The sequence below is a fragment of the Serinus canaria genome, chromosome 5 (assembly GCF_022539315.1).
Source record: "Serinus canaria isolate serCan28SL12 chromosome 5, serCan2020, whole genome shotgun sequence".
Taxonomy (NCBI): domain Eukaryota; kingdom Metazoa; phylum Chordata; class Aves; order Passeriformes; family Fringillidae; genus Serinus; species Serinus canaria.
The window spans coordinates 11,912,348-11,930,753 of NC_066319.1; the positions used below are offsets into that span (position 1 = coordinate 11,912,348).

General features: G+C 43.6%; 1 protein-coding gene across 4 annotated transcripts in view; it reads right to left on the minus strand.

The window, feature by feature from the left end:
- The window catches only part of TUB (TUB bipartite transcription factor), a 138,384-nt gene that overhangs the window by 62,919 nt on the left and 57,059 nt on the right, over positions 1–18,406 (minus strand). The window contains exon 1 of one of the 4 annotated variants that reach the window (XM_050975376.1): positions 6,098–6,207. The exons of the other annotated variants lie outside the window; for them this stretch is intronic. Within the exon in view, the coding sequence (XP_050831333.1) occupies positions 6,098–6,135 (38 nt within the window). The 5' untranslated portion in view covers positions 6,136–6,207. Of the gene's footprint in view, positions 1–6,097; positions 6,208–18,406 lie in introns of those variants that run through there. 4 annotated transcript variants of the gene reach the window in all.

The following is an 18,406-nucleotide window of genomic DNA, read 5'->3' on the forward strand; positions in this document are numbered from 1 at the left end:
ATGAAAGCAAAAAACCCGCATGCCAGCAATCACCCTGAGCTTTCCATTTGCATTTTGTGCCCCTCTCTTGTACCTGCCTCCTAAACTGAAAATTTTCCAGCCTGAAGGCTGCCTTGCTGTATACCTGCATATTATTAGCATTATGTAAATGCCAGCAGGGCCCAAAGAGGTGTTACATTCTGAGAGTGCTCAGAACTTGCCGACATGATCATCACCCTGACATTACATCAAGATAAAAGAGATTGCAAAACTGTGGGAAAACAGTTCTGCCACCCCCTGTGCATGACACAGACCTGTCACCAAGAAGGGCATCTCCTAGTCCCAGTGACTGGCCTTCACATCCTACAGGAACAAAATGTTCAGCAGTAAGTGAGATACAAAATAAACAACAATTTTAATATTCATGCTTAAGGCATTAATCTTTGAATCCACCACTGCAAACACTGAAATTAATTGTCAATAATCTGCAAAATAAATTATTTCAGCTTTTAAGAGAAGTTGGGATCGATTTCTTTACAACAATAAAATACAAATGAAATAGCAAATGTTTACAGAGAAGGGTATCTTCTGCAGGCACCATACAGCTGGCAAGACAGAATTCTATTTTCGTGAATAATCTCGAAGTAGGAAAGAAAAGAGAAGAGAAAAAGAGGCAAGAAGAGCATGATGTAGAGAAAAATGGCAAAAAGAAATCTGTTCATCAGTTGAAAGAACAGAAAAGCATGAATTAGAAAATAAGTCATTAGTGTGAGAGGAAGAAAAATGAGGAGGAAGTGTGAAAAGAATCCAGCTCTCTAGAATGGCAATTTTTAGTTACTAGATAAAAAGTACCATCTTTCAGAAAAGCTGCTGCTTGCATGTCTAAATGAATGCCACTCCAGGGAATGTCCAAACACCCTCAGGCATGAGAATCAAAACTGTCCAACTCAGGGGAGTGTAAGAGGAGAGACATTACATTTCATATCCACTTCCCGGCTGTGATCCAAATCTGGCACAGATGGCTTGTAAATGATTGTCACTGCCAGGAACCTGCAAATGATTGTTGCTACCAGAAACCCACTGGCCTGTGAAAAAATCAGTTTTCATCTCAATCTGGCTGCTGATACCACAAAGGTGGTGGGGGATGGCAGAGCTCAGGGACAACTGGTGCATCACTTACTGTCACAAGGCCCGTGCAAGGGGTGGCAAAGCCCTTTCTTAAATCCACCTCTGGCACACTGCAGAGCGCAAGACAACGAGGTTTCACGCCCAGCTCTGCAGCTCATCTCCCTTGAGCCTTGTCCCATTTCCATTTAAGCCAACACCCCCCAACTTCCATGGTTTGGGATACTGATTTTCCTCACCTCTCTTTTCTGCCTGGTTGATTTAGGCTACCAGCTTTGGGGTAGCAATTGCCTCTGACATCTCCCTCACCCTGATGCTGGGCAAACCACCTTTGATCTCTGCACCACAGCAGGAACACTCCATGCAAGAGCACAGAGTTCCATTAAGGGAGAGCTCTAACTTAAATGTTTTAAAAGCGCATAACCAGGCTAATTTTATACACTGAATAGCCTGAGACAAGACAGCCTGTTTCAGAGAAGAGGACAGACACAGTCTTTGAACTCTTTTCTTTTAAAAAGCAGTTCTTGTAAATTATCCATGCCATTCCCCACGGCAGGAGGCTGGGAGAGAGCCTGCCTGCACTACGATGCTCTCGGTCACAGACTGCACCTTGCAGCAAGGTGAGCCCTCCACTGCACTGCTGCCTTCACAATGCCAAAACTTCAGGGTTTAGAACATCCCACTACCTCAACAACGTGCTCAGAAACAAGTGTGGGATACCTGTGGTGTTCAAGGCTGTTCTTGTTCCAGGACTTGTTTACACATCACACTTTCAGAAATCTTCTTATCTGCCCTAATTGCGATGATTCATGAATTTACAACCCAGCCGTGCTCCACAATTTTCTTCCAACTGTAATCCTTCACACTGCAAGTAAATAACTTGTGACTGTTTATAGCTGCAATATCTAAGCACAGCCTTAAAACTTCAGAGCAAATTCATGAAAGCCACAAAAACTGAGCATAATAAAACCTGTCACAAACAAAAATAATGCGCATTATTACCACCATCATGTGCATATCAAGACATATTATGCCACTGCAAATGCAGGCTGTGTGATCTGCTCTCTTCAGTGCCTTCAGTGCCCTCAGTGACAAGTGCCAGCACCCCCCAGGGCACAGTTCATGGGGTCCCCTCTGGCCATGGCAGGTTTATCCACACAAACCAAGGCTCAGCAGCATCACACAGACACTTTACAGAGAACTCTGGGGACTTGTATTAAATCGATTCCTGTGTGGATTGGGCTTTTCAGCTGGTGGTGTTTAGATATTTCTCATGGAACAGGTTAGCTGGTTGTGTAAATGCTGCTTTTAAAGTTACAGGATCAAGATTTATTGTTAAAGAAGCAGCTGAAAACATAAGAACAAATAATAACAATAGAGACAGGGGCCTTACTGAAACTGAGTTTACTGATACATTCATCCTACCTAGCAGCAGTTTTATTTGACTGCAGTTTTCTAGTATGAGGAATGTCTTCACTTATTCAAGACACACAAGCATAAAATAAAAATGAGTATGTTATATTTAAGAAATGCTATAAATTAAAAATGAGTTCAAGAAAAAGATATGAAACAAAAACATACTTTTGAACATAAAACCTGAACTCCTTTGAATTTATAATGATTCCCAGATACTTCTGCATTGTATTTTCTACTGGAAACTGCTGAAGGATACCAAAGGAAAACACTACTGTGCTTGAGAACATAATTCTTGAAGAAGCTACATCTTACTCTTAGTTTCCATTGCAAATCACTTTTTGGGGCTGGGGGCAGCTACATGGACTGCACATTATTTTTTTTTTATTATTGTGTCTAAACTATTTTGAATCTTTATAATAAAGAGCAGAGACACTGTTAAAAATTGGTACAATTTAAAGAATTCCTAGCTCATTGTACCTGATATGCAGTTTCAGGTAAGATAGAAATTTAAGCATATGATCATGCACTATGATATGTGTTTCATGAAAATAAATGCAATATATTTACTTTTAAAAGCAGCTTCCCTACTATTTTTCATAATGTTAGCGAACTGAAAACTCCTCCTATGACTATTAGCGTTTCAAAAGCAGAATACTTAAGAGAGGATGAAAAGAGATAAGGGCAAAACACTGAAATCACAAACTCACAAATAATATGAACCTTTTATTGAGCTCAGCACGAACTAGCACTGACACTGAAAAAATTGCTTGCTATTTTTTGTTAACTCAGTATATTCTCAGCATCTTAAAAGGGGAAGTGTAAGTTTGTGAGTTGTGGACATGCAGGTGGACTGCTTAATGAATTGTACATGACACACGTGGAACTGACTCCCTCTGGCTCATTTCACTTGAAAGGAAAAATATGACATTTTACTAGTGGAAATACAATCCTTCTCTGCTTGAGTTAATTCAGGTATATAGCTGCACATGTTCCACTGCTAGAAGGATTCATCTTTCCAGACTTCAGCATGCCCAGCACCCTATGCTCTGTCCCCCACACAAGCAGCAGTGACACTCTTGGCTGCCCCATGCCACCCAGACCATAAAGAAGGTGCTGAACCTTCCTCAGGGCTCTGAGAGTCAGCAACCACTGAACTCACCACAGTAAGCAAGAATGTGAAGCAATAGGGCAGATAAGCATAGGGCATTTTGCTTTCAGAGAGAAGATGATCTGTTCCAAGGGGTGCAGACCAGGTCTCTCCTCCTCCTCCTCGCATATTTCACTCCCTCGAAATGGTACTTTGACCTAATTTGCTCATACGGTGCTTTCATGTGTAAATCCAGTCACATAGGCATTCACAAACCACTGCTTCCTAGGCAAGTATGTTTAGGGGATCCTGGAGGATGCTTTACACACACAAGTCCAATAAGATTTCCAACAATATACCTCTAGCTCAAGAATTACCTCTGAAGACTGAAAAGTAAGTCAGCTTCTCAAGAGAACACTGTTAGAAGCCTAAATAAAGACACTTCAGAGCAGAACCGTGGTTTGGTTGCCATTTGGTTTTAAGCAGTCTTCAGCAGCTTCTGACCATAAATACATCATTAACATTCAAGAATAACATTATATTAGAAAAGATATGAGTATCATTAAATCTGTGTTTCTCTGAGATTTGCTGCTTTGCCTACCTTTGTGCTGCACTGAGCAGAAATGGAGATGTTTTATTTCCTTCTTTGAGGCCACTGCTATAAAACCCCTCAGCAAAGTTTTGGCATTGGCCTCTGCAGAGTCTTGTGTACAGTGAGAGAACAGAGAAACTCTTCCACTGCTGCTGGGATGAGCCACGAACAGCTGTTCCTCTGATATTTCTGTCCTCATTACAAGGCTGCAAATTGCATCAGAATGCATCCACTAGTCATTTTTGAAGCCTTACTGCCAATTCCTTACATCTTTTCAAAATACATGGGCTGAAAGTGCTATTGCTGAGAGAGTGGCAATATTCTCAGATTCATTGTAATCATGTTTCTTTCTTTCTAATTCTTCTACTGATTTGAACTATGATGTGCACATACAAAAATAGCAGATTTCCACTTGTGCAGTTATCTTGTTTTTTTTTTTTTCCTCTGAGTTTAGGAGTGATGCATTTGTGCTCACGTTGCATTTGTTGTGGCAGGCATACCTCTGCTACAAACACTGTCATTGAAAATGTGGCAAACTACAACTTAAGCAGCTGTCTTTCTTTTAAAATGCACTCTGTACATATTTTTAATTCCATGATTCTCTACCGACAACAAAAATGAAAGGTTTATCACAGAATCAACTAGATTGGAAAAGACTGCTGAAATCATCGAGTCCAACGAATGACTGAATTCTATCGTGTTTACCAGACCATGGCGCTGAGTGCCACATCCAGTCGTTCCTTAAACACCTCCAGGGACGGTGATTCCACCGCCCCCGCCCCGGGCAGCTCATTCCAATACCCAATCATCCTTTTTGTGAAGAACTTTTTCCTCGTGTCCAACCTAAACCTCCCCTGGCGCACCATAAAACTGTGTCCTCGTTTCCTACGTTACTGTATCTACCTTGTTTCACTTACAACCAAACAAATGAAAGAAACATGCTTTCTGTCGTTTTCAGAACACCTTGTTAAACCCCTCGTGATTTCCTTCTGTTAAAATTCAGCTTGAAAAAGACACTTTAACGAAAACTAAAAATAAAAACAAACAAACCCATAATGTTCATGTACTCTGAACAGCAGATTCGGAAAGGGGTCTATTACTAGAACAGCCCATCCCTCTCGCAGGGAAATTTTTGGCTCGGTTTCCCCTCGGTCCGGCAAGTCTGACACCAACTATTCTCTCGTTCCAGCCGCGGATGCTCCCGCTCCACAGCCGGGCGCTCGGGGTAGGGCACGGTTGCGGGGCTGGGGGGGCAGGGGGCTCCGCGCACCGCGGGGCTCCGCGCTCCCGGGGCCGGCTCCGCTGACGCACGGGGCTCCCGGGCCGCCGCCGCGCCGCGGCTCCCGTAGCTTATGGCAACGGCGGAGCCAATGGCAGCGGCGGGCCGGGCGCTGCCATGGCGATCCCGCTCCCCGCCATGGCGGCACCGCCGGCCGCGGCCGCCCCGCGCATCGCCCGCCCGCGGCCGCGCTCCCGGAGCCGCCGCCGGCGGGGGCAGCGCGGGCCCGAGCCCGAGGCGCGGCAGCCGCCACCGACGGCGCAGCGCTCCGCCCGCCCGGGCCGCAGGACAGGACAGCTCCGCGCTCAGCCCGCTCCCCGCGGGGTTGACAGCTCGCCCCGAGAGCAGCCCCCGAACTTCGCGGAGCGGCACCGGCCCGAAGCTGGGAGGAGGGACCGGGTGCCCCTCTGGGCAGCGGCCGCCCGGGCCAGCCCGCGATCCGCTCCCCCCGGCGGGACCCACCGCCGCCCCGGCGCGCCCCGGGGAGGGTCCGGCCGCCCCGGCTCCGCGACCGAGCCGCGGGCTCCGGCGGGGACCCCCCGAGTGGCAGCGGCTCCTGCCCAGAGGCAGCCCCGCTGCCTCCGCCCCACCCGCCGCCTCCCGCGGGGTCTCCCCCTACCTGTAAGGGATCCAGTCCGCCTGGTGCCGCGAACTCATCTCTCCCCGGCGACGCTGGCCGGAGCCGAGGAGGCGGACGCGGCCGCTGCTGCCCGAGTCGAAACCCGCCACGGCGCGGGCAGCATCCTCCGTCCGGGGCGGGGGCGGGCGGCGCGCCGGTTATCCCGGCAGCGGCCGCAGAAACATCCCCCCGGGGAGGGCTCCCAGCGGCGGGCCGGGCTGCATGGGGAGGGGGCGGCCGGGGGCAGCGGGAGGCGGCTCCCAGCCCTTCCTCCCTGCCCGGAGCGGCGGCTGAGTCGCGCACCGGAGCGGGGAGGGGCGGGGGAAGGGCCAGCGGCGGGCAGGGAAAGGCAGGGCAGCAGCGCCGCGTCCCCGCTGCCGCTACCCGCCCGCCCCCCCCCGCTGCCGCCGCCGCGCTCAGGCATCGCCCGGGCGAGGCGGGTCCCGCCGCCCCGAGCCGAGCCGAGCCGAGCCTAACCGAGCCGCCCTCCGCGCCGGGCCCGCCCCTGCCCCGTCAGCCGCGCCGCCGCTGGGCATATGCGGGCTACGCGGCCGCGGGGAACGGGCACGGGCTGTGCTCTGCACGGCACGGCACGGCCCGCCCTGGCACCGACAGAGACCGAGCCATGAGTCGGGCGATGGCCGGGCAGCCCTCGGCTGACCCGGGCGTGGAGAGGTGCGAGGAGAGCGCAGCCTGCACGCAGGCTCCTCTCAGCCCAGCCCACCGCTAAAATGTATAAATTGCAGCAACACAGCCCCAAATGGTCGAGGAACCACGGCCTGGGGGCTGCTAGTAAGACTTCACCGCAGGCCTTAAGGGAAAATCCATGGTTTCAGTTTGCCAACAGCGGACTGATGCCTTGCAGTGATGAGAGCTTTTGGGATCTGGTGGTCGCAGCCGCCTCTGCTGGCCCCGGCACGGCCGCAAGCACCGGCAGCTCTCCTGGGAAAACCATGGTGGGAAGCTGAGGCTGGCTGGGAGAAGCGCACAGTCACGGAGCCCTGAGGAACCCACTTCTTGTTACACAGGTGTAGTACAGGCCACCCATCCTTTCAGCACAACAAGACCAGCTCTGCTCCCAGCTCTACAGCCGCAGCAGAAGTAAAGCTCTTTTAAACCTTGTAAATCCTGTGTCAGATTATAAGCTTATAGAAACAGTTACTGACTTCATGGAAGAAACATCATGACCTGAGCAAAAAAATTACTGAAGGATAAGGATTTATGAAAAATACTATCTCTATTTGCTTTGAACAATACCAGTCTGGCCCCTAGTATCTCACAAGTTTTGTTGTAGGTAATGTTTGTACTGCATATGGGGGAGATATGTAAAGAAAACTTACAAGTTAACTGAAGTCACCTTTTGTCCCAAAACAGGCATTGGGAAATAAACAACCAAAGAGTTAAATGTGGCACTCACTGTACCTTGGAAAGGCTTAGATAGCTAGGGGCACCTTAGTGACAAAAATGTGAAGCTCTGACCTGCTAAGCCACACCCAAATTGCAACACTGGTCTTCTGCCTGATGTGTGAATTCATCTGGAAGAAGGTTACAGTACAGGTTATCCCATCACAAGGACTGCAGAATTAAAAGGAAAGATGAATGATTAAGGCTCTGGAAAGATGCTCATCTGAGCAGAGTGAAAAAAAAAGAAAACTTCACCTAAGAAAATAGAGATGGGGAGTTTAGAGGTATGTGCCTAGAAATGGTAGAGTAGAATAGAAAAAGAACCCTCATTTGGGGTTTATGGCATAAAAAGCAAGGAGACTATTATAACTTAGAAAATTAGAAACAGATTGAAGGAGATACTTTTTCACTCAACTTAACTCTAGGGTTGGATTCACTACCAAAGATCATGGCCAGGGCCAGGAAGACAGAAGAGTCAACAGAAGATGGCATGCTTAGCAGGCAACACAAACGTTACCATGTTCCTCACTCTCATGAGCTGTCAGAGGCTATTTTAAATCCAGAAACCAGAATTTAAACCTGTTCCAGAAGTCCAAACAAGATCTGCTTTTAAGGAAGAATTCTCTCCTATCCCTACAAATAAAATGTGCTGCTTTCTTGACCATGTCAGGCATTGGATTCGACAGATCTCCCTCCGTCCATTCCAGTCAGGCACAACCTGGAGCTGTGAAACAGGGGCTTCACCACCACCTGGCAGTGCTATTAGCATAAGGAGGTGGCTGAGGAGACATTCCCATCTCCTGGTGCTAAGCTGCCCGCTTTTTAAGCACTGAGGCTTCTTTGGAAAAGATGAAAGACAAAAGAAGAGCTTCCTGTGTTCAGAGACAAAAGTTCTCAGGACTGATGATTAGAATATCTATTTTCAAAAAGCCGTAAGTGTAAAGGTTGGTAGATGAGCAAATGCACGCACATCAAAAAGATGCCTCTGAACCTTGGAGTGATACAGAACATGAAAGTGCCTTACTGCCCATTTAACAGCCCAAGATCATGTTTGGATTCACAGATACAAAGCACACAGGGTTACCAGGTGTTCAAAATGGGAGACTGCCAGGGTGCTCTGGAAGATGGATATGCACTGAGCATAATGTCCATCCAGGGAAAGCTGACAGAGTAGAAGAAAGATAAGGAATATTTTATGGGAAGAAAGGGAAAACAATTTTCTGGTATTTTACCTGCTTTTGAATGGTTTGTTTATTTATGCCCCCAGCCCTTTTCCACATCCTCTCCCACCCTGAGTCTCCTTCATCCCTTTACCATCTTTGATAAATATGTTTTACATGGTTTCACTGTCCAGCTTTGGTTCATTCTCACCAGTAATGCTCTGCCTCCATTTGTGAAACAGCTGAGTGGAGTGGAAAGGTGAATACCAGTCTTCTGCAGCTGGCAGCACTAAGAACAGGGTTACTGCACATCTCTTACTCTGAGCAGGGTCACGACTCACCAGCCTTCTCTGGATGTCCCTCTGCTTTTTCTGTGTGGCACACAGAGCTATCTCTGAATGACAGGGCAAGTGTTACAGAGAAATCCTTGTCAGGAGCAGGACCGAGGTGTTCATTTTACAGTGTAACAAGCCTCGAGATTGCCCTTGACAAGCAGATCCATTCACTGGCATCTCTGGTAATTCTAGGCAGCTCAGAGAAGACCTGGCCTCACACACACAGGTCTTTACCAAGCACTAAAACAACAAAAAACAGGAAAAAGCACCAGCATGTAACAAACAACCCTGACATACCATGATGATTTCTAGGTGCTCTCTGTGAATAGAGCTGTACTTCTCAAAAGCCATGTTTAATTAGTTTCAGATGCCAGCCTAGCCTGATGGGCAAGGCAGTCTGTTAGGAAAACTGTGCTTTAAAGGTTCAAGGACTGATACATGAAACAGCAGCAAGGCAGATGCAAACCTGTCTCCTCCACTGCCAAACATGTCTCACAAAGCAACATCTTCCTCTATATGCAGTCTGCCATCCTTCCAATTATCCCTGTTTTGTCCTCTGTGTAAAATAAGTGTCCCACTAATACATTTTTATAGCGAGGTGATGAATAATACAACACAACTGTATCTAACAGTTGAAAACACCTGCATTTGCAACAGAAAGCCTTCTGGCAATCTGGGTAGAGAGCAAGACATCAAAGCAGAAACACTGTTGAAAGGAAGCCTGGAGAACCTAAAAAAGCAGTAAAATAAGAAATTGATGTAAGCTCTTTCCTAAATGCACAGCTTCTTTTCTTTTAAGTCTAATTTTCCCATGATGGAGAAATAAATTTTTTTATTGTTTAGCCCATAAAAAAGTCATAAATGTATATACAGATTTGAAAAAAGAGCATAGAGTATTTTTTACAGAGCAGGTTTTATCTATCTATATTCCTTTGTATTTCTTTCTAGGCCCACTGTTACATCTGCACTGCTGAGCACGGCACTGTTCAGAGCTTGTGTGCTACAGAGAGAAAGGTCTGCATGTCCTGTGCCTTAGGTTTGCTACACCTCAGAGCTGCTACAATAGACTCAGGTTATGCATTGAATTAAATTCCTGCCTTGTTTGCCTTTTCAGCTGACCTGGACAAAGGCTGATTTTAGGAAAGGGAAAGTGCAGTAATGAACTCAGTAACCTGTCCTCGGTTTATGCTGGGTTGTAACACACATCCTGACTCACAGTTCCCAACCTTTTCAAGAGACACCTAAGAGAATAAAACAATCTTTATTTTTGAGGTCTCTTAAAAGGGCATGAGCTGCCAGTTTGTTGCCTCTGGGTCAGCTGAAGCACAGTGCAGAAACACTTCTATCTAGCCTTTTTAAGCTTGTAGTGGCACAAACAGAACAGATTTGGCATAAATGTGTAAAGATTCTGAGCTTTCATTTATTGGCTTGAGATTTTCTAATTTTAAGCTCCAACTGACAAGGAATAATGAAGGATGTGTTTGTGCTGGCATGCCTACAGAAGTGGTTGTGTTTAGATTTTTCCATTCCAATGTATCTAGAATCAAATGATCATATTTGAAGTTAAACCACACCATACAGATAAAATTTATCTGTATTCCTTACAAATTGGAAGTTCCTAAAAATGTTCATGGATTTCTCTGTATAAAGCTTAGATCAGTTGTGAGAATATCTAGGATATTTTGTTTGCTTGCTTGAAAATCAAACTGTAGAAGGCTCTAATCAGGACCAGATGCAAAAGCTGAAGGTTTTGTGAAGCTGATATTCATCAGGGTCAGTATAATTCTTCCCAACCAATGAGTTCTGAAATGCATTGAATCAAATTCAGAATAAACTCTTGGGATGATAGTAAGGGTGTTAACATGTTCCCAAATCAAAAAATAAGAAAATCCTCTCAAAAAATGGAAAAAAAGCATAGACCCAAGTAGTAATTTTGGCCTTGAACACTTCAGTAATACCAAAGACATGACAGAGGTAATTCTGCCTGTTGTTGTGGTCTTTGGATGAAGCTTATGCCAAGTTCACTGGCATTTGTGCATTAAACAGAAAGAAGCCCAGGTTAGATCTTGTTTCCCTAGTAAAAAAAAAAAGGCATTATTTTTGATACCCCAATTTCAAATATAACAAGAAAATTTTATGGCAAAGGTGAACAATTTGGAGATGAAACTCTGGGGAGGAAGCAGATTGGTACCTGAAAGACTAATTGCAGCATTTACATGGTTGATCCTCTCCATCTCTCCATAAAAGCTCACCTTTCCTTATTGCATTTCATCTATTCTCATTCCAATAAGTTCATTCCTGCTTCTTTATTGTGAGGCTGTGAAGTATAAATACTTATCAGTAACACCCTGAAATAAAATCTATTCTGCAATAACAGAACAGAGTTCCCTGGCCACCTAGGGTAATTCTTCTCTTTAGTCACTTCAGTTTGAACTTGCCTAGTTCCAGGAGACCCTGTCTAATACCAGTTTCTTTAACAGTTAACATCAAGCTGACACCTACATCTACACATTCCTATAGAATAGGAAAGTATGAGAAAATGCTAACTTTTGAGGAGGGAAAGCTGTTAAACTCCCTTTGCCAGCACTAGAAATCAAACCTCATATGTCACTGTCCTTGTGTGGGTGGCCTGCTTTCAACAATGGTGGCCTGTTTTCAACACTTTCTAAAGAAGTTTTAATTCAGTCTGATACCACATCCTGTAACACACTCAGCATCTCTCTCAAAGTCTTGCACTGGGTACCTCCAGTGTAAGTAAAAAATCCTGTTACTGAGAGGAAACCAAACTACCTTAGTGGTGTAATGAAGTCACTGAAACTTGAGTGAGAATCTAGGAACATCATAACTGAAGGTCCTGTAATCTTTGGAATTGTTGTCCCATTGCACAATTACCTAAATCCAGTGGGGCCACTAGAAGTGGATTCTGTTCCATATTCCCTTCAGACTCCCTGCTTGACTGCCCTCTAACATGATTCTTACATCGTGATACCTAAAGGGATTGTTCATGAAGGATGAATTTTCCTATGACAAAGCTTAATTACAAAATTGGATAATTCTATGCCATTTCAGCATATTATTTCATTTAAGTTAAGTTTTGCTTCAAAAGGTTTATTTTTCCTTTATTTATGATTACACCAAATTTTGCTCTGTAATTTGCTCTCATTTCTAGCACTTATGCTCCTTGGACTTTTCTGAACCACTTAGATTATTTACATATCAATCAAGGCACTTATAATACCAAATAAAAAAAGACATATTTTAAAAAAATCCCCCTGCCCAAAGTACATGCCTCTTCCCTATAAGACTGGTGTCAGTTCATAGGAAACCAAATGCAGGTTTACTGCCCGTGTAAATGATGTAATTTGGGGTGGGGTTTTTTGCCTTCTAAAAGTCAAGAATTATTTTCAGTTGTGACTCCTTTACTGTTTTGTTTTGTTTTCATGGAATCCCAGGATAGATGGCAATGGAAGAATCTCATTTCTGGAGATCATTTTACACTCAGCCAGCAAGAGGGAAAATATTGCATCTCCCTTTGTCCCAGGTGTAGAGGACCCTGAGGTGTCATTTGTCCTTGTCCAGGACAAAAGTAGGATCTTCCAACTCAGACTGGCAGAGCCAGGCTGAAATTCTTGCAAGCTGTTAGCAAATGGTAGCACATCTTTTCCTGCTAAAGGGAAAAATCTCAGACTGTTTCTTCATATTAAACACTCCTCCCTTTGCAGCACGGTGAGGAAGCATCTGTACTTAGTACTGCAAAACCCCAAGATCAACCTAAAGCTAAGCACATCCTTCATAACTAGTCTGTGAAAGTATACATAGGAATTACTTCCAGTTATTATTAAAAAAAAATTAAAACAAAAAAACCCACCCAAACATTGAAATTATACATCTAAAACTGTCTATCCAGCTGAGAGTTTAGCTTTAAATGTTCATATTTAGCTGTAGCGGAGTGAAACAAAAAAGCAAACAAAATCCTGCCTAATTTCTGGGATGTTTCCATTTCAGATAGCTCAAACTCAGTTATGACTTATCTGCCCTTAAAAGCTGTTAACTTCACCTGACAATGAGCCAGAAAATTGAAATGCTCCCAGCAGAACTTGTAAGTAGAACCAGAAGTGCTTTGCCATAGGTGTTCGGATGGAACATCATGATAATGACCTTCTCATTTTATACCCTCTAGATTTCTTCCATCAAACATGATTACTCCAAGAAGTCAGTTTCTTTAAAAAAAGAAAAAAAAAGCCTCAGATTTTAAGAGAATTAACGTTCCGTTACACTTTAGCACAGAGCTGCAATCAAATTAAAATGAGGTTGAATTCACTGTACAAAGAAAAAAGATTTGAATGGTTTTGTTTGGAATCAAAGCAGCTGGAAAATTAGAAACCAGCTTTAGAATAGCTGAGTGTTTTTATAGCGAGAAAACATTCTACAGTCTTCAAAGTCTTCAGATTATATTAAAGATTAAATACTATCACGTTATTATTTTTATTTTCTGTCTTTAAAATGATCTAGCTGGTAAAACTTTTCAAAAAGAGCAGAAATAAGTATTTAAATTGTTGTCCTTCTGCAGTCTTTCTAGTAGCATGGGCTAAATATATTTGATCTTGCCATGGAAACACCTGATTTTCCTTCAGAATTTATGCAACTTATTAAGTTGGCTTACTGCAATCATCTGCACTTCTGGCCAACCTGTGACACTATTCGTAATATGACTGCTCTACATCATCTTTGCAACGCCATAAAATGCCACATTCACATTAGAGGTGACAAACAGAGGCAAGAGCTAGATGATTTGGTTTGGCTGCAGCTGTACAGAAAGCCTGAGGATGGGCTGGGGGATGATCAGTTGATCTTCCCCAGAGCAGCCGTGCCCAGTGCATACAAATCAGTTTGTGGGCAGCGCGTGCCAGGCGCTTCCCGAGCCCTCCGTGGTCCCCAGAACAAGGACAAGATGAGAGCTCCTTGCTTACTCAGTGTTTCCCTAAATTACAAATCTAATGGAACTGGTAATAATTTCAAATGCACAGATGCACTAAATTAATTTAAACTGCTGGCTGAGAATTTCTGTTTGCAAATGCTATTAATGTTATTGATTTCAGCACACAGTTTTTCACTTTACCTCGATGGATGACTGAAGCCGTGGCCAAAGAGCTCAGCATAAGCTAAATGTGAGACACTGTGTTTAATAACATGTCCAGCCTAAAGAGCCCTTTTCTTTCTGTCTTTCAGCATGTTCTTATAAAATGCTTTATTTCAGTGTTTACTAGGGGATGTGGCTGTCAAAGTTTAACTGCTCTTTGCTGGGCAGCCCCCAGTTTCCACTGGAGAATACCAGGGCAGGATTTTTTTTTTTTTTTTTTTGCTGGAGATAAGTTAAAATAAAACTTCCACTAAAAAAAATTAAGTTCTTCAAAGAGACTTCTCCTCCATGGCAGCAGATAGCCTAAAGCAACATTTCTTATGTAATTTTGGGGTAAGAATTAAAGCCAAAGGTCAATCAAATAGTTTACATCTTTCTAGTAAACTCCAAAAAGATTACATGGATACAAAATTACCTGAGCCTGTGCCGATTATTATACAAGGAGATGACTGTGTGACATCTTTTTCTTCATTTTGCTTTGCATAAACCAATGTCTTTTTTGTTCTCTCAGACCCTTTTCAGACAGTTTATCTGAAATTATTATAGATAGATATTTATGGATATACTATTTAATATCCAACTCAGGAATTGCTTCTTTGACTCTTTGGGATTTCTTTGCACCTCCTTATCAGTGACAGTTCCCTGTTCTTCTTCCAAGCCAAATCCTGTTACACTTTCCTTGTGTGGATACTGCATTTTTCCTTCCATCCTTCATGCTGTGTTCATGGGCCTGTTTCATTCATGCACTAAACACTGTAATTCCAGTCTGGGTCATAGCATTGGTAACACGATGGCAACCATGCCCTCCAACCACCCTTCAGGTGCAGCAAGTTACAAATTATCCCTGCCTGAAAGCAAGGATGATTCCAGCTTCACACAAAATGTATTATTTATGACTAAATCAAAAGGAGACTCTGAGAACAATGCAACTCTCCTTAAGTGAATGCACAGATACATGTTATGGAAAATAGGAAACCAGGGAGATGATCTGAATTGGGAAAAGATATGATGTATTCACTTAAAAAAAATCATAATAATTATGTAAGCTTAGCCACAAGGCTGGATTTAGTGAGAGAGCTGAGGAGAGGACAAAGGTAAAGGGCATGAGAGCTCAGGACATCAGAACCTGTGACTGCCTTCCTGCTGGTACCACCCATCATTCCCATTCCTGTATGACTGATGTAGGAGTGTCTCAGTTCACATTTCTTCCTTTCACAGTTCTGTCCCATTTTCTTGGATCTAAAGAATTAAGATTCTTCAGGAAAGACAGAGGTTTAGGTCTTTAGGAAGGGATTTCTTGGTCTCTGCACAGCATAGTTAACCTCTGAAGGTCAGCATGCTTTGACTGGAAGAGGAACAAGAAGGAATAGGAAAAGCTGAGGGGAAGAAGGCATTACAGAAGCCAGCAGATTTTCTGCATTTATGAGGAAACTGTTCAAAAACCACTGATGGCCCCTTTCCCAGAAAACAGCAGTATATTTAGCTGTGCTCTACATACCTACAATGTATGTACATGTTGTACTTCTAGCAGCCACAATGAAGCAGCTGTACATAGTGGATGGCACAGGCTATACCTGATATACACATAAATATATGTATATGTCTCCTGCTATACCTGCTGTGTGATTCTGCTCCCTCTCATGAAATCCAAATTTAACAGTGTCCTTGAGAACCCACAGTGCCCACAGCACAGCCTCTTCCCCAGGAAATGCTGAGCAGTTTCCTCACTCTGACATTTGCTATTTATTGATCCTTGTCCACACTGTCTTCCTTTACATGAGGAGAGGGTAATGGAGCAGCCTGTTTGCAGCCAGTGCTGAATTGTACTTGAGTATGAGAGATGTAGTGAGACACAGACCTGGAGAGATTCCCTTATGTGCCTCTTGGCTTGCTTTCCTATTTACCTCTCTTCCAGACCCACCTCAACAAGAAGAGCCTTCCTGTATACAGAAATATCAAAGCAAAAACAAGACTCGGTGGAGGAAGTTAAATCAAGGAGAAACAGAAAAAACTCAGCCAATCCAGAAAACATTGAAAAAGTTCATGAAGGTGTAATAGGCAAATTATTGAAAAAGAGAGAACAAGACAGAGAGGGAAATTGTATAAAAATAAACATGGAGAACAGGAGACTCAGGTCTAAAAGACAGAGTGGCAGTTAATGGACTAATTACAGAAACTACACACAAAAGGTCCATATATCAGCTGGCTGATAGCCCACAACAACCCCACAACAATGAAAAGTCTCCAAGAACACCACATACAGGATCTTGGAGTAAGTCATTCAATTAGAAAAGTGTCACAGATTACTTTTGCAAAGGGATGTGGCACCGGAATGAGACAGAAGCAGCTGGTGGGTATTGATACTTTATTTTCTCATTTTCTAATTTCTTACTGCTTCATGGCAATGAATTTTGTTGCACAGCACGTGCCACTCACACAGTAAATGAGCAGCCCTTGAAAGGAAACATACTGCATATTTTTCTGAACAGCAGATTTGACTTCAGATTGTCATCTAAAAACAAATCAGTTTGTAAAAAAATATATTTTGGTGCTAACTTCTGCTGAAAGTTCCCAGCCCCACAGAGTGCCACGTGTTTCCTTGCTGTTTGCCCCAGCTGTCAAAAAACACTTGAAGAGTTCCTGGCTTTCCCTTTGCTACTCACATTGTGTGCAGGCATTTCAACTGACCTAAATGCATTATACCATTGAAATAAGACATTGTAGGGGAGACTCAGATGAAAAATATGTTTTGTAAGGAAATGATTGCCAATAAATAGACATTTCCAGGCTTTCCACTGGAATTGGTGGAATAATCTTTGCAAATATAGCCTGTGGTCAGCCTGACATGATCAGGGTAGGGGTTCTGAGAGGAGGAAAACCCCAGCCTCAAGATATATTATACCAGGTTCTCCTAATATCAGTAAGTGCCATCTTTCTCTTATACAATTTTTTTTTTTTGCAATTAACTATGGAAATTTAGAGAAAATTGTTAATGAATTCAAATATTTGGAAGATTGTGTGGATGTGATTTTCCTCTAAATGAAACCTTTGGTGAAAATAAGAAAAAGAGTACTGGAAAATTTTTAGGTTTTCATATTGGCATCCTGCTTTAAGAAAACTTCACTGTCCACCAGTAAGACTTTAGGGTGCCAGTAAACCAGAGGGTCTGTGCATATATCCCCTACCCTGACATCAGTGTACTTACTCCTGCAGAATAGCAGCTGTAAAAAACACTGAGTGGTATGAGTACTCCTGCCTGCTTACATGACACAGGCACATTCTGACCAAACTTAAAATGGAAAGCCTGGGCTCTTTTAACACCTACCAATCAATGGTTTGAGTCCCTGAATATAACTTATTTTCATTCCCCACTGACAAGAAGTGAATTCTAAGCAGGTACAGAGGGAGATGTGCCTCTGTCTCAATTGCAATCTCAGGAGCAGAATTGATTCAATATATTTATCTTGAAAAATGCCAAGTTTTCAACATCACATATTTCTTTCTAAAGGCGCTCGAGTTACATTTCATATCTTGTGATCAGCTGCATCTCTGAGGCAACCTATCTCCCCTTTATTTAAAAGAAAATAATAATGAATAAAGGTAGTGCTATGAACACCTGTAGTCCCTGAAGAGTAAGAGAACTCCAGGCATCAAAGGAAAGCATCAAAGGAGGCAGCAAACTGCAATTTAATTGCAGGAGCATATGAGACTGAATTTCAGCTGAATGAGTCCAAGACCTCATTATGTGATTTTGAACAAGTCACCTCACCCTTAGGTCTCTCTTTCCTTGTGCAATGTTTACAGCATAAACACACAAGGCAGCCAAAGTGTGATGCAGGACAGCCCCCAAATGTGTTTGTCTACCCTCTAAGTGCCATTATCTGGAGGAGGAGCTGAGCAAAACAAATAAACAAACAAAAAGCAAACATGGAAAATAAATTGGATCACTTACGCTAAGATGAACTTGTAAGCCACTGTATTTAAGTGAATTCTGTGAGGTTTTTAGGAAGGCCCAAATTACTGATGTGCCTATTGAGCACTCACTCTTGAGGGACTTGAAGGTACTAGAAACACCAGAATCCAGAGGTTATTATGAACACACCCAGATGGAAGTGGCAACTTCTATTAAGAAACCCTGCAAAATTCCAGCAGCAGCCACTGGGCAAAATGGACTGAAAGGAAGCTAGGGATTAGACTCCTTCCATTCTTCATTTCAGTGAGATACACGCTGAAAAATCCTCCAGGCAAAAGATTAGCACATGCAATCCTC